This window comes from Macadamia integrifolia, chromosome 7 (genome assembly GCF_013358625.1).
Source record: "Macadamia integrifolia cultivar HAES 741 chromosome 7, SCU_Mint_v3, whole genome shotgun sequence".
NCBI lineage: Eukaryota > Viridiplantae > Streptophyta > Magnoliopsida > Proteales > Proteaceae > Macadamia > Macadamia integrifolia.
The window spans coordinates 1,117,273-1,134,797 of NC_056563.1; the positions used below are offsets into that span (position 1 = coordinate 1,117,273).

The following is a 17,525-nucleotide window of genomic DNA, read 5'->3' on the forward strand; positions in this document are numbered from 1 at the left end:
AATTTTTTTTAATTGCGTGGGTTGTTTATTTTCAATTATTTATTTATTTAATTTTAATTGCGTGGCTTGTGTCTTTAAATTCTTAGATGACGAATTGTTAGGACGTTATTTTATATATATATGTTTAGGACGGTAATTAGAATTAGATCACAACCATTAATCAGTTCACTTTCGCATTATTAAAAGAAATAAAAAATAAAGTGGTTGCTCTCCCTGTGTTCGACCCGTAGCTACATTGATTCGTACGCTTGCGGTTACATTTTAAATCTCAAAAACAGCACACTAATCTGTAAACTTTCTGGTTTCTTCTTAGAAATGTCTGTCAATCTCCACGTTCTTGGTACAATCATGCTACATTGGGTTATGGCTGATGCTAATCGCTGCTTTATTATCACAATATAACATCATTGGGATACAAACAAAAACACCAAGGTCTTGCAGTATGCTTTTAAACCATAATAATTCATAGATCCCTTGGGCCATCGCACGGAATTCTGCTTTATTACTAGACCTTGCCACTACATTTGTCTTCTTGCTATGCCACGTCACAAGATTACCACCTACAAATGTACCATACCCTGATATAGATTTTCTATCAGGGGATCCAGCCCAATCAGCATCTGTGTGGACCTTGATTCGAAGATGATCATGAGGAGACAAAAGAATCCCTTTCCCAGGAGCTGACTTCAAATAACAAAGAATACGAAAACAACCTCTGTATGAGTAAAATAGGGATCATGCATGCATTGACTTACCAAACTCACGACAAAGGCAATATCTGGCTTTGTGTTTGAGAGGTAAATAGATTTTCTTACCAACCGCTGATAGCGGCCCTTATCAAACAGTTCATTGTCTTTATCCTTGAGTCGAGTTTTAGCTTCCAGAGGTGTGTCACAAGGATGACAACAATAAACCAGTCTGAAATAGAAGATGGAGGACGTACTTCCTTTGAGAGAGAAAAATGCCTTTTGAAGACTGAGCAACTTCAATCCCTAGAAAGTACTTAGTAACTTAGTTTTCCTAGATCTTTATTTCAAACTCTCTTCCAAGGAAACTCTTGAGGTGAGAGATTCACCATCATTTCCAGTTACCACTATATCATCAACATAGACTATGAGGACAATGACCTTATCAATAGATCTTTTAACAAATAAGGTACGAGTAACATTACTCTCCTTATACCCTAATGTAATCATAGCCTTATAAAACCTACCAAACCAAGCCCGAGGAGATTACTTCAGCCCATAAAGTGCATGTTTCAGTTTGTAGACTTTGCCATGAGTTTATCACTTGAAAAACTTAGAGGAATATCCATATACACCTCCTCATCAGGCTCTCCATGATGATGGAGGGCCGGTAGGGGTAGGGAAAAATTCCCTAAGAGAACTTAAAGAGTTGTAGGGGAGAGGGAGAAATCACACAAAGAAAGGGGGAAGGAAGCACACAGCCAAAGGCTACCAAGCCATGTAGGCACGCACTCTAAACTAATTTTTAATTCATTCTTCAATTCTGATTTGTCTATTGGTTACAATCAATTTATAGAAAAGAAAATACATAGAAAAAGAAACTAGCTGAAATAGGAAAATACCAAAACTAAGCAAATCGACACTCTTTAAATCCAACATGAACCTAACTTGCTAAATAAAGTGAATAAAATAAAATCAAAGACAATATTTCTAAATAAACTAAATTCCTATGAAATTTACTAGACCCAAAACCAATATGGATCTGGTTCATCTCTGTCCGGAAACCCAAATGTGTATGGGTTGGTCCAAGGGTGTGCATCTGGATCAACTCCCCCGGTGTTGTGGCAAGTTTTGTAGAAGGGTAACAACAATTGCTAATGAGCGGGGGTGAAGTGCTCCTTGTCTATGACGCAAACAAAAACTAAGATATAAAGATTTGGAGGTGAATTCAGGTCCAGAAAATCATGGGGGAGAAAAGACTCATAATGGGGAATCGTTGGCGTTGTGCTGATGTTCATCATTACTTAAGCCACGATCTTCTCATTTTCCAATGCCGTTACTGGTTCCACAACTGGATGGTCTTCCTTTTGTATTGACTAATTTGATCCGTCCTATGGTTGCAATGTGGGTGCTACCTTCTTTGAGTCAGCCCATCCATAAAGAACAAATTTCTGACGCATGTGGAACGGTTGGATGGTCCACAAATTTTTGTCACGATCAACAATGCCATCTTGTTCCAACAATCTTGCTCCAATTTAATAATGTGCTGAGGGGAATCAAACGCTTCACAAAAAGCATCGTCAAAATATTGAGAAACAGAGAACTCAATGAATACGTCAACCTCTAACTAAAAAATAATCTGTTTGGTCTTTGACAAGATATCCACAACAGATCTCGAGATGAAATTGTCGTATTGCCTCTCGTCAATCAACAAAGTAGCAAGTTTTTCATTGGGAACTCTAAATTGAACACAAAAGATTCCATGGCCATACTTGTAATTGGGAGTACTTTAGGCCCACTATGGCAAGAAAACACTTAAAACAAAGGGTGAATGGCAAAAAGTAATTGAATGGAAGTTTTAAAGGGGGTGGCAGAATTGTAAATATTGAAATACAAATACAAACACAAGGCATGAAGTGGATTGATGTGGTAAGGTTAAACTTGGAAGTGAGTAAAAAAAGAGAAAAAAAGATAATAAAAAGAAACGGGTGGGGCATTGGGAAATAGAAGGGATAACTAAAGACGAAAACAATCGTTGGTAGGAGACTAGTGGCTTCAACCTTTCAGCAAACCATAAAATCCAGTGAAGAACTCAGCAAGGTAGGAAGAGGTGATATGCTTGCTTTCTACTGCTGGAGAATCAAAAGGATAGCTGCGGAGAAAAATGGTGGAAGCTTGGGGAAAGTTGATGACCAGCGGCGGACTTTGTTTGTGCGTCGACAACCAGCAGTGGTCTTCGCGACTTCGAAGGACGGAGATGATGCGAGGAGGCCTAGAAATTGCTCCAGGTATGTGTCTTCCTTTTCGCTCTCTCTTTCTCTCTGCTGGCAACAAAAGTAAGGCAGTGGGATTTGTCTAAACCGAAGGGAGATGTAGGGTTGCAGTGGTTTTTATTTATTTATTTTTTTTTTTTTTGTGGGAACAATGGGTTACTGCGCTCTTTTTTTTGGGTCTGCTTTGGCTGACGGAAACCTAAAGCAAGGGGAAGGGTCGATGGGGTTGTGCTTGATGAGTCATAGGGGTGGGGTGGGGTAAGGGGTTTCAGCAGGGTTTTTTTTTCCTCTCTTTCTCTCTCTTGACAGAAGCAAGGAGAAGAGGGGAAAGGGAAGGAGAGAAATTGATGGAATAGGGATAGGATCCTTCACTCTGCTACCACTTGATGGAGGGACGGTAGGGGTAGGGAAGAATTCCCTGGGAGAACTCAAAGAGTTGTAGGGGAGAGGGAGAAATCGCATAAAGAAGGGGGGAAGGAAGCACACAGCCAAAGGCTGCAGGCCACGCAGGCACACACTAAACCAATTCTTAATTCATTCTTCAATTCTAATTTGGCTATTGGTTACAACCAATTTATATTAAATAAAATACATAGAAAAGGAAATCAGCTGAAATAGGAAACTACAAAAACTAAGCAAATCGGCACTCTAAATTCTACGTGATCCTAACTTGCTAAAATAAATTGAATAAAATAAAATTAAAAACAATCTTTCTAAATAAAGTAAATTTCTAAAATCCTACTAGACCCAAAACCAATATGGATCTGGTTCATCTCTGTCCGGAAACCCAAGTGGGTATGGATTGGTCCAAGGGTTCTACATCACATGCAGAAAAGCGTTCTTGATATCAAGCTGTTGTAGATCCCATCCTAGATTAACAACACACGATAGTAGAACTCAAACAATGTTTAGTTTGCCAATTGGAGCAAAGGTGTCCTGGTAGCCAATCCCATATGTTTGAGTGAACCATTTAGCCACAAGCCTTGCTTTATTTCTGTCAATTGTACCATCCATCTTCTACTTGACCACGAAGACCCATTTGCAACCAATTGGTCTCTTACCTGGAGGAAGAACGACTGGGTCCCATTTATCTTTTTTTTTTTTATTTTTTTTTATAGGGTTTTCATTTCTTCCATCATAGTTGCTTTCCACTTTGTTTCTGCAAAAACCTCCTGCCATTTATGTTGAATATGAACAGAGGATAGGGAAGACACAAAAACACGATAAAAATTAGAAAGGAAATCATAAGAGACAACATAAGATATGGGGTGTTGAGTACAAGTCCTTGTACCTTTACAAAGAAACAATAGTTAACTCAGGAGAGGAAACCTTACCAGATGGAGTAGTAGGCTTTGGGTCAAAGGATGGCAATGGGATGAGTAAAGGTGTTGTAGGGGTAGTGGTCTCACTTTTCTTGTATCTAATTCGACTTCTCTGATAAACTTAAAGGCTTGAATCATCAATTCCCTTCTAGAATCTTGAGTAGGCTCCCCTTGAACCTAAACCTGAACCATATCTAGACCAATCTCCCCCTGAACTTGCACTTATGCCTTATCAGAAGGAACATAAGGAGGACGATCACCTGTGGTCAGTGAAGGAGGATGTAGAGGTGGAGCAAGAATCTTCACATCTTCATGATCCGTACTACTAGACTCCCCCTGAAGAGGTGGCGATGTGTAGTAAGCTAAGGACTCATGAAAAAAAATGGCCACAGTCACCAAGGTACGCCATGTTGGAGTATGATAGAACTTGTAGCTTTTTTGTGTGGCAGAGTACACCAGAAAATACATTTGAGTCCACGAGGTTCCAGCTTCTTATGAGGATGATGTTGTCGAGCATAACAAACACAACCAAATATCTTAGGAGGAACAATAAAAGAGGAGGATCCCTACAAAGCATCAACCGGAGCACATAAATCCAAAATGTGAGTGGGCATGTGATTTATAAGGTAGGCAGCAGTAAGGACAACATCACTCCAATACTGAGAAGGAACATGTCGTGCAAACATTAGAGCCCTAGCCACTTCTAGCAAGTGGCAATTTTTTCTTTTGGCCAGCCCATTCTGAGCAGGGTATCGATGCAATTGGTTTGATAAAGAATCCATTATCACCCAAATAAGTTTGGTTCCCTCCAAGATTCTCTCTATTATCGTTGTGGAGAATTTTAAGTGTTGCATTGAATTGAGTCTGAATCATTTTATACAAGAGCTGAAAACACCGGAAGACTTCACTTTTATGTTATATTATATACACCTATCACCTATCACCTATGTAGTCTTAGTATGGCAATCAATGAAAGTAACAAATCACCGATGGCCAGAAATAAAGGGCTGGCGAGCAGGACCACACACATTAGTATGAACCAAATGAAAAGGATAAATGCTTCTTTTATTTAGGGGGAAATAACTAGAATGAGTTTGTTTTGCTAAAATACAAGCCTCACAAACGGACTCATCCTTATTACATTGTTTAACTAATTAAGGAAAAATATGAGATAAAGTGCCAAGGGGAGGATGCTCTTATCGACAATGCCATTGATGGAGGTCAAAGGAAGTTGAATTGAGCTGATGAATTTGAGAAGGTAATGCAACAATAGTAGGAGAACCATCTTCAAGCAAATAGAGACCACCATACACCTTAGTACATCCAATCGTCATCCCTGTCACCAGATCCTGAAAGACACAATGGGATGGAAGGGAGGTTACTTTACAATTTAAATCTCTGGTAAGACTACCAATATAAAGAAGATTCATATTGAAATTTGGTATATGTAAAGCAGAGGATAAGGTAAGAGATGTTATGCAGAAAATAGAACCCTTTCCAGATAATGAAGAAAGGGACCCATTAGCCACTTGGACTTTGTCTTCCAGAGGAAGGAGAATACTGGTGAAAGAGGCTAGAGGAGCCAGTCATATGATTAGTGGGACCAAGTCAACGATCCAATAACTTGAGTCTACCGATGCACAATGGCCATCGAAAGGAATACCTGAATGAGCAAAGTTGGAACCTGAAGGTGCAGAGGCAAGTGCAGATGACGATGCAATGGCAGCAGAGTAAGCCTCTAGCACTTGACGAAATGCTTGAAGTTCATGCGGGGAAAGACTAGTATCTGTAGGGGTTGGAGTTGCAACTATCACAATATCGTTTGACCACACTTGGCCTCAAAATCAGCAGGTTTACCATGAATTTTCCAACAAGTAGCATTAGTGTGCCATGGCTTGTGGTAATGTTCACACTTGACAATCTCCTTGGCATTATCACCCATGCGTGGAAACCCATCAGTGGTGGGATTGGGACTAAAGATAGTCTGTAAGGCAGATCGATCTGTAGAGGAAGAATGAAGCATGACAGAATGACGACTCTCCTTAATGTAGGAGTAGATTACAAGAAGCTGACCCCCACAAGTATAACCCCAGACAGTACAACTTAAAAAGAGACCTTAGCACAAAGTAACAAAGGTAGAAGACAACCCTTACAAGTAAACAAGCAACCCACAAGAAGAAAACGCAAAAAGACACAATCGGCAAGGAGAGAGAAAACTCCTGCGCAGGGTAAAATAGGGAAAGAGGCGGCTGCTGCTGTGAAGCTCAGATTGAGCTGAAACTTGGGTCGATGGGAGTCCCTAAAGAGGGGACAAAAACCTAAAAAATGAAGAGCTTTTAACGGACAGATAAAAAGTTGCTCACTTTCTTGATTTCAGGTATGAGGAGAGAGAAACAAGAGAAGTTTCTCATGGACAGGGCTGCTTCCTTAACCGTGCTTGGAAGGGGATCGAAAGGTCCTTGGATGGCCTGGAACCATCCTGCTGAATGTCTCTTGAGGCAGTTCAGAGAAGAGGGCAGCGAGGGGATCGATTGACTTCAAGTTGACAGATTCCTTTGCTGACCGATTTTGGTTTTTAAAGCTGCAACAGATCTGAAATTCTTCTAACAGCAAATAATAATGGAAAGAAAGTGATAAGACAAAGAAGAAACAAGGGAAGTGGGAGAGGAAGTGGCTATCTCAGCCTGGGCTTATCACCCACAACTATCCCAGCTACTCTAAGCAAATTAGTTGCAAACTTCTTTATTCAAATCTGAGAAATAATAGTACATATGCCTCTCTATTTATAGAGGGGAAGTTTACAATCATACTAAGACTAGGAGCTAGTTTCCAAAGAGGACTAGACACTCCTACTACAACTAGGAATTGAAAATAGAATTAAGACTTGACTTCTAACTCTAACATGGAGTAGGACCACTTAAACTAATAGTCCATAAAGGACTTACAATCGATGGCCCCAATGGGAGACTTACAATCGATGGGCCTTTATAAAATAACAACTTAAATGCCAAGATCGATGGGCCCAATGGGCCCTTATTTACTTAATTAAATAGTATGCCAGCCCCTTCAATTAGGAGGGGCGGTAGTGGTCCTTTGGGCTTGGCTTCCTCCTGTGATAGCCTAGCCCATAATATGGATCTACATCACTCCTCAGTATGGACCAAGCATAGGATTGCTCCAGAGTAGGGAAAGGAGATCTGCTAAAGACTTGAACACGAATCCGATCATAGTCCATGTTCAATCCAGCCAAAAAATCGTAGACTCGAATCTTGTCTACATGTTTGCGGTATGCAGCAATGTCAGTTGCACTGGTGGGTTGAGAATCTACATAATAATCAACCTCTTGCCACAAATTGTGGACCTCGGCATAGTACAGAGAAATAGACAACTCCTTCTAGGTGGTGTCATGAACCTTCTTACACCTGGGCATCATTCCCTACCTGACCATAAGTATCCTTTGCAGCTGTCCAAATCTGGGTATCAATGTCCAATAGTAAATAACCTTTGGCAGTATTAACTTGCATGTAATCAAGCAAGAAGGACATCACTAGATAATTATTATAGATCCAACGATCCTGAGAATGACTTGCATTAGAGGGCTTCAGTGATATGCGTTGTAAGGCCGCAGCCAACAATGGTCAAATAAAATGATTTAGACCATATCAAGTATTTGGTCCCATCAAACTTGATGAAAATGCAGCAGTAACGCCTGACATAATGACGTAAGAAATAGAGCAGAATCGACCAAGTGACCAATCTAAGAAAAAATTGACCCAAAAAAAGGTGATTTTAGATATCTCCAAAAATATTTGTCAGAAGAGGCTCAAAACTGGATTGAGTTCTTTTATGGGGTGGTCAAATATCTCCTCCAAAAATCAGTCTCATTTGACTTGAGATGGTTGAAATCGATTTTTGTATGGTTTTGGAAGAAAACCCAAAAATTAGTTGATCTTCAAACTTCAATGATGACTGATGCTCTAAAATAATTGCAGAACTTGATCTCCAATAGGAAAGACTTGATCTTCAATATAAGGGAAGAAATTGATCTCCAAGAAAAAAGGAAACATTCACATAAGTGGCAGCAATTACCATATCATTCTTTAAAAGAGGTAAAGATAGAGGGCAGCAACTAGATCCATAAGAGATCACCTCATCAGTGCAGCCCTTCTTGATAGTGAAGAACTGAGAGAGGGAAGGACTGTAAGAAAGGGAAAGATTGTGGCGGTAGAAAGTGGTCAGCTGTTTAGGTTAGGATGGAGTAATTTTGGGTTTTGGGAGAAGGGGAAATCGTGGGCTGTAAATCTAGATGAGAATTGCTTCTGATACAATGTTAACTAACCGCAAGAATAGGACTGTAATGCTTGGATGGACTGGAGACCCAGCCAAGCCCTTTATTTATAATAAAATAAGAGAGGGGAAGATTACAAATATGCCCTCCTCATAGACGACTCGAATTAATAGATCAATTAGAGTCGGATAAGGGGGGATAAACCAAGTATGCCCCTACGGCATACCAATTACATAATTCAACAATTTCAAATGTATACTCAAAAAATGTGCAAGGCAATCAAAGCTTTTGATAATGACATAATGATAAGTCACTTTCGAATTATTTTTGAAATTTATACTCCTAACTTAAAGTACTTTCATTGTTCTTTCATTTGACTTTCTTTTCCCATATATTTTTTTTTTTTGCCCGGATCCATGTAGCCAACCCCATTAAGTTGGGATAAGGCTGAGTTTGTTTTTGTTGTTGTCAAGTTCTGATTATATCTATAGAGGTATTATTTAGAACCTCACTTGCTTAAATGATATATTTTATTGTGAATGCAGATGTTTCTATTGCAGTTTATAGAAACAGACTGAAGCTTTATGTTTAGCTGACAACATATGGCACTCAAACATTAAGAAAAATGATATTATATTTCTATGTTATGAGGGTACACCTTTTTTTTTTTTTTGGGGGGGGGGGGGGGAAGAGAATAGGAAATATCTACCTACATAAACATGTCCCTTGTCGAGTTCTTAGGATTGTTTAGTGAGACCTTATACCTGTGACAAGAACCGATCTGTGTGTTTATCTCTTTTTTATATAGTTTATGTTAAAGAAGAATATTAGTGCATATTTTGGAAGTGCATGGACTCTCCTCTTTTATCCACATAGAAGGATGGCATGGCCAAACCATATTGTAGCAATCCTCTTCATTCAATTCATATTCTGTGATACTGATATAGTCCTTGTTAGCCCTCTACCCTTCCTGGAATTAATGATTATTTGGTGGGGATAAACTAGGAAGCAAAATAGAAGTAGGGGATATAGGAGAATTGAAGGAAAATAAAAGGGTATAATAGGAAATCAGAATAAAAAGGAATTAAACAGAAAATTCACGATTCTTCTTCAACCTTGCTTCAGAACCAGAAAAGGCGCGGAACTCCAAATAGTAGTCCTGTCTGATTCCTCCTTCACTACTAATCTGCTCCACTTTCCAGGCATAGGAATTAGGAAGCTACTCCAAAACCCTTCTGCTCTCAAGCACTAGCACCTCCAACAGTCATCAACCAAGAGAGATATAACCCTCCAAACTCAGATCTGGGTGTAGCTTGAGAGAACCTGAGTTGCAGGTTTCAGATCTCACGGTGTACTCATCATCAAGCACGCATACCATGTGTATTAGGTCGCCAAAAGGTAAGGAAGCAACCCAGTGACTTTCAGCCCAAACCAACGAAGCACCAATGAGTTTGAAGTCCCCGTCCAAGGCTGCAGGTACCGCCCAGAACAGGGAATGGGAAGACAAACCAGAAAAGGAGGAGAAAAAGAAGAAGAAGAAGAATAACAGAGAAAGATGAAGAAGAAAAGCAGGGAAGTCAAAAAAAGCCAGAGTCATGCAGGCTCTCAAGTAATTCCATTCAAATTTCATATTCTAACTCTCTCTTGCTCCATCGATTACATGTCTAATATAAAGGAAAATTAAAACAATTAATAGAAACTTCTTTAAAGGAAACTACTCTAAAATTATAAACTAACTAATTCCAAAAGAAACTACTTTTAAAATAAAAGTGAATCAAATATCCTAAGACTGCTTCCCTAATTATCAACTACCAACCCTTGCCAGACCAGAATATCGGTTTGGGTTGGTTGTGTCTTGGCTTAGGCCTCCATAGTGGGTTAGTCTGGTCCAGCCAAGCCAAGGCATCTGCATCAATATAGGTGTCATCCACTAATAATACTCCTTAGAGTTATCAACCTTTCCTTTGCTGTGTAGACCTCAGATTTCCCTACATTGTTTTCTTTTTATCCATGTAGCCGACCCCATTAAGTTGGGATAAGGCTGAGTTTGTTGTTAGTGTTATTAACCTTTATAACTTCCGAGTAAATTCTTAGTTTTAGTCACTCCAGGTTTCTATTTAGTTATACTTTTATCTTTTACTGTTCAAGTTGCACTCAAATAGATTATAAAATGTGTGTTAACCCTGAAATTCAGCCTACAGGAACTGGTTGGTTAAGATAAGTATTGGGTATTTTGAATATTAAAGTCTATTTAATTGCAAGGAAAGAGCCGAAGGAAAATTTCAGTAATTGACTGAAGTAAAATTTTGATTTGCTAACAACAAAAAGAGGAATAGCAATCAAAAACAATGAAAAAAAAATATTTTTTAGAGATAATGAATCTTAATGATTATTTATCCGCCACTCCATGCACTGAAGGAAAATTTGTAAGTAGTGGAAGAGGCAGGATTTGAACCTACGTAGAAAACCTTCGACAGATTTACAGTTTGTCGCTTTTGACCACTTGGCCACTCTCCCCTTCTAGGGCCGAGGCCCCCCTCAATGATTGCTTGCTTATCAATCAAAAGGCTTATTGATTTGATTGAAGGGAACTAATACAAAGTACAACAAAGAGGATAAAATTCCTAAAATTTGTTTCCTAGTAGTGTGGCTGTCAGATCTAGTTGTCTAATGGTAAGTCCAACATCTTGGAAATAACTTATTCTGCTCTCCAAAGTCTAACATTTGTGGGGGAAAATAGAGTTATTAATTAAAAGAGCCATTTTATACAAGCTTTTTTGTACGAACTTTTGTATGTAATTTTCATTAAGTAGAAACCGTACCTTTTGTGAAGGACAAAGAAATTAGGTAACAAAGGCATGCATATTGCTTTTGGTGTGTAAGTCATAGTTGTCAAGGCGTCGCCTAGGCGTCCAGGCGGTTTGCCTGGGGCCTAGGCGACAGCCGCCTTGTTGCACTGCATGTTGCCTTCTGTTTCGGCACTTATTTATGCCAAATATCATTCAAGTTAATGTTTTTAATATTTGTTATTTCATTTACTTAAGATATTATTCATAAATAAGCAAATACCCCCTATTTGAATCCAATAAAAATAGTTTAAAAATCAAATTCCAAAAGGATAAAAAGTCAACCCCCCAGTCCAAAAACAAAAACTGGATTTTGGTTATAGGGACGATTTTCAACTTTTAAATGCTAGGGTTTTTCTCAATTATGAAAATTTTATAAATTCTATCATGTTAAAACATTGCTAAAAACCAAAAGTCCGGTAAAAAAATATTTTGTTTTGATATTCATAAAATTATTTTCATTCAGGCGATTTTAACAGTATTCGCGCACTTAAAAATAAGTTTGACTGAAGCATTACTTTGTCATTGCAACTCAGATTTAAGTAATCTTAGACTTGTTTTAAAGCTGGTTTTATATTATAACTAATACAAAAAGTCTCATGTAAAAATAAAATCATTTGACCAGTCAAACTTATTATAGAATAAGAGCATTTCTCTAAATATTGATTTTTTATAACTTAATATGACTTAATGTTAATTTTTTATGGTTTGATGTGGCTAAATGTTGATTTTTAATGACTTGATGTGGCTTAATCTTGATTTTTTATGATACAAGGTATATATAACTTACTAAATAATGTTAGAAAATAGGAAAAATAAAAAATAACACTTGTTCGCCTAGTTCGCCTTAAGGCGGACGCCTTCTCGCCTAAGCGCTTAGACAACCCTCCACCGCCTTGGTTCGCCTTGGCGCCGTGACAACTATGTGTGTAACTGAGCACTTTTAAGTATGAACTGTCTGTTTATTTGGAAAATGGAATTGTTTCTTTCCAGCATCTGACTTATACATGAGAAGTTCGACATGGTAGAAATTTAAAGAATGAAATCTACTTTTAAGACGGGAAGAAAGTTTCACTATTTTTATCCCCTTAAATCTGTAGCATACGATATTTTTCCTAGAGAAGTATATGAGATATATAAAGTCATAGAGGGGCCATGCCACAAGACCAGAAGGGGAAAATGGGAGGCCAAAAAATGATGAATAGAACATGAAAATGATGCGATGACAGCACAAGGACTGGACACTTCCTACGTTCATTTCTACCTACAAACAAGGTCCAATGCTACTGGACCCAACCCTCACAGATCCACCAAGATCCCTGAAAGGGCACAAATTATCAAGATGATCACCTTGATCATTAAAGAACTATCAAAAGTCAATTTAAAGTAAAACCCCAACTAGAAACCCCTGCTATAGAGGCTCAAGTGGAGGCATCTTTTCATAGCAATTTAGCCCTTAAACCGTTCCATCCCCAGGTTTACAATCTCTCTCTCTCTCTCACACACACACACACACACACACACACACACAGAGCATATGCCTGCAGGGACATGCATGCACATTTATTTCTGTCTTGCAGAACTATATCTATAATGAGGGAAATTTCTTGGTGATGATAACTTTTCATTATTTGTGCATCCATGTTTGTTTAGTTAGCTTTGAATTTGAAGGTCGTACATCTTCTGATCGTTAGGCTGATGATTTCAGGTTTTGACCATTTTTTTATTCATTTTATTTCAAATTGCAGGCCAGAAGGTTGTTGGAGAACCAGTAGTTTCTGGACTTGTACTTGATGATTCATGGCTTTGGAACCGTGACTTCACCATTGCAGCGAAGCAAGAACCTGCACACTTTATTCCTTCTTTTATTTGTTTATTTATTTTTTTTTTTTTCTGTTCTTTGGATATGATAACAAGAATCATGTGTTCTTTCATGTTTAGGTATGTCATGAGTCCTCCGATAAGGAAATCAGGACATGATAAAGCTCTTCAAGCTGCCCTTTCAAGAGGAGTTTTGCAGGTGTAGTTTTCTTTCTGGACTAAGTAGATTTTACACAACTCCCTATAACTCCCACATCTGCAGATAAGCTTAACATGAACTTTGTGAGCAATCATGTCCTCCAAATGCAGCCTCTAAATTTGTTTTGACATCTTTTCTGAGTTGGTTTGAGTCTGTTTGCAATAGTGAGGATCTTTTTGTCCCTTAAAACACCTTAGTGAAGAGATTAAGTTTGATTGTATTTTGGTAATGTATGCTTACCAAGCAGTGGACCTTTTACTTAAGTTGAAATTCTCAAATGGTACTGATTTTGTTAGCTAATTGTACTAGGATCTATTTAATGTTGTGTGATCAACTTATTCCTTTAAAACTTTGAAGGAAAATTTTATTAGACAGTTATACGACCGGCTATGATGTATGGTGTGGAATTGGGCAGTTAAGAAGCATCATGTAGATAAACTCAGTGTAGCAAAGATGGGGATGTTGAGATGAATGAGTCGTAAAACTAGGAAGTTTAAGTAAGGAATGACCATATTAGAGCTGATTTGGGAGTAGCTCCGATACATGATAAGCTACGAATAAGTGGTTTAGGAGCACCTAAAATGATCTTCAGAGAAGTGGTGAAGAAAGACATGCATAGCTTACGCCTTGTATCAAATATGTCATCGAATAGAGATGATTGGAGGGCAAGGATCCATGTAGCCAACCCTTTTAGTTGGCATAAGGCTGAGTTGTTGTTTTAAGTAGATTTGCCACCTAAAATTGAAGTGCTGATTCCCACCTGCAAAATCTTCCATTACTTGACCCAACATTGAAACTAATCATTCTTTTTTACCAAAAAAAACTAATTATCCTTTCTGTGATTCTTTAACATACTGAAGAAGGAAGTTTTGATTAGATTTATAATTTGTTTTAAGTTTATAGCAAGTATTTAATGCAGGAGAATGATCACCACCATTGGATAGGGCTTGATCTTTTATTTTTGGTCTGTTTTGATAGTATATGGTTATGGGCTTTTGTTGCAAGTGTTTTTATTTGTAATGAGCTCAATTATAAGGTCCAAATTTTAGGTCCATAGGGGGTACACGAAATTAGTATTTTAATTAGGAAATCGTATTGGCGGTGGGGCCCATTAGCTATTAGAAGTTATCTTATTAGATAGTTGCCAACCACTTATGGGGCCCAATTCTCTTTGTTAGGAGTTTTATATCTTTAATTTCTTAGAGTTTAGTCTGTCGAAGACTCTTCTTATTGCCTTTACGGTTTGTAGGAGTTAACTACTTTGATTTGTCTTCAGGTTCCTTAATTGTTTGGTTGTCTTCCAGACTCTTTCTTAATGATTGAGTTAACTTAGGATTCTACTAAAGGTTACCGCTAATGACTTAGGAGGTTACCTTTTCTATTTATATTATTTTTCATTATTGATTGAGTCACTTTTGAACAGCCAACTCAGTCAATCGATGGGGGTTCAGGAGTGCTCTTTTTTTTTTGTCAGTACTATAAAGCAATGAATGAAATTTAGTTTAGAGGTTGTTTCCTCTTTTGTCTCTCCTCTTTTCCCCGCGATTTCTCTCTCTTCTCTCTCTTGTCCTTTTCTTCCATCAATTTGACCCACCACAGCAGATCTATCCACTGATCTGCATCAGCATTGTTATTGTTATGCATATCAAAAAGTGATCACTGAATGGTGATCCTCAAAGCATGCCTAAGTGTGGGATTTACTACTAATTGTTGTCCTAAGGTGATCACTTACATTGCAATCTGAACTTGGATGCCCAATTTCTAGATTCATGGTGGCAAATCCCAGCCTGCTTTGAATTCAGTCTGGGTTCCAGCTCAGTCCTTGTTTTAATAGGCTCTGTCCTTTATCTAGGCCTAGTAGCTATTATCTCCATAACAATTTTATCATTTATTATCTACTGTAGTTCAGGATGGTGGATAGAAGCAGTACCAACAGAATTTCCATATGATGATTTGAACCTTCTACCCTTTTCAGCTTGTAGGAACTGATCATTGTACATTCAACTCCACACAGAAAGCTTTTGGTATTGATGACTTTCGAAAAATTCCAAATGGTGTCAATGGTAATCTCATTTTTGTGGTCTCTGACTATGCTAGTTTTCAACTTCCTGGTCAGGCATTCTGATTGTCAACTCTTATAAGTTTGTGAATATCTTTGAGTTTTCTAGGTATTGAAGAAAGGATGCATCTCGTCTGGGAAACAATGGTGGTAAGATGCAATTTTTTTCGTAGTATGACAATGTAAACCAAGTGGCGGAAATCGGAAAGCTGATCTTCATATAATTATTTTGATGCAGGAGTCTGGCCAGATATCAGTTACTGATTATGTGCTAATAACGAGCACCGAATGGTATTCTCTGTCATCCTTCACATATATATTGCTATGCTTGTTAGAGCTACTAGAGAGGTTATATCTGATGATATGGTGTAATCCTGAAGTGGTGTAATCAAACCGCGTGAAAATCAGTCAGAATATGATTGTGACCTTCAAATACATACACTTATTAGTCCTGTCAATACTCCCAACTTCCCCCCCCCCCCACAAAAAAAAAGGCACAAAACATGCATGTACATTTAAAAAAGAGAGCCTTGCTGAGAATTTAGGATCATCTAGTGGCCTGACTTTTGGGCTATGAAGTCTCCTAGGTGGGTCCCACCATGTTTAGAGCTCTCTTGTGCATCTGCCAGGTGGAAGGTTAGAGGAAGATTAGACATAGCAATGCGGAGTATGAAGGCTGTCATATGATTACTTACTGGCCTGTATACCCATTTTTTCTTCTCTTGCACCACCTTGTTTTGAGGAATTAAATTCGCGTATTTGAATTGGGAAAGAAGATGATTTCTTGTGAGGTAGATGAGTTCATATCTTCTTTCTGTGTAAGAAGCGAGTACTATTTGTAATCTAAGTGATGTTATTTTTTATTGAAACTATGAAGAAGAATTTACTCTGAATAGAAGTATGTGGATAATGGACAATTTGTAGTGCTCGGATTTTTAACATATATCCAAGAAAGGGAGCAATACTTCCTGGATCTGATGCGGATATAATCATATTCAACCCAAATTCAAGCTTCGAGATAACTGCATCTTCTCACCACTCGAGATCAGATACGAATGTCTATGAAGGACGCAAAGGGAAGGTAATCTTTATCACGATAATTTAATTTCTATCATCTGCTTAAATTACAGCAGTTCACCAAATGAATCACGTTTGTCAAGACAAGTGATTTAGGAATTTGAAACCCTCATTACAATGCTTGCTTTTGAGCTGTTGCACAATTAGATGAATGAGACCTAATATGGGAGAAGATACCCGGTTTAAATGAAATTCAAAGAAAAGACTGACCACATGTCCATATTGTTTTAATTGTTCACCCAACTTGTACTGCATCCATCTTTATTCTGGTTTATATCTCCCAGTTAGTAGCAATCATAAAGCAATACTGCTGGACTGAATATGCGATCCACCTTAACTTGTAGTATGGATCAAGCTTAGTTGAATTCAATTCTGATCAGCATCTGTTTTATGTAATTTCTTGCATTTATAGCAAGTTTAACTGCCACATGCCCATTCAGTGAACTTTAGAAAATTAAATAGAAACTAATTTCTCTCTCTATCTCTCTCTCTCTCTCTCTCTCTCTCTCTCTCTCTCTCTCTCTTACACAAACATACTATGTTTTCTGTATGCATGTTTGCATGTACATACAAGTAGAATCCGTATGTAACTGTTCTAGTATGTAGAATTTCGCATTTTTAAAGTTCTATCTTGTACCCAAATTGAGTCCAAATCTTACCAATGGACACTAATTTTGAAATTATTTGTGTTACTTTCTCACAGGGTAAAGTAGAAGTGACGATTGCAGGAGGAAAAGTTGTATGGGAAGGTAGTGCACTCAATGTTCAGCCTGGTTCCGGAAAATACATTGAGATGCCCCCTTTTAGTTATCTTTTTGATGGTATTGAAAGAGTTGATGCCACATACCTGTTATCTCTGAATGCTCCTGTTCACCGTATAAAAGCTGCAACTTGAGTTGCAGTTATCATTATTTTCTTTTCTTAGTAAATATAACCGCCCGGGGGGGTGGGGGG

General features: G+C 38.1%; 1 protein-coding gene across 1 annotated transcript in view; it reads left to right on the plus strand.

Annotated features, from left to right (window-relative positions):
• The window catches only part of LOC122084493 (dihydropyrimidinase-like), a 27,262-nt gene extending 9,745 nt beyond the window's left edge, over positions 1-17,517 (plus strand). The window contains exons 7-13 of the mRNA XM_042652776.1: positions 13,164-13,251; positions 13,357-13,435; positions 15,411-15,498; positions 15,604-15,644; positions 15,733-15,785; positions 16,419-16,575; positions 17,275-17,517. Coding sequence (XP_042508710.1) covers positions 13,164-13,251; positions 13,357-13,435; positions 15,411-15,498; positions 15,604-15,644; positions 15,733-15,785; positions 16,419-16,575; positions 17,275-17,466 — 698 coding nt within the window. The 3' untranslated portion in view covers positions 17,467-17,517. The remainder of the gene's footprint in view (positions 1-13,163; positions 13,252-13,356; positions 13,436-15,410; positions 15,499-15,603; positions 15,645-15,732; positions 15,786-16,418; positions 16,576-17,274) is intronic.
• The last annotated feature ends 8 nt before the right edge of the window (positions 17,518-17,525 follow it).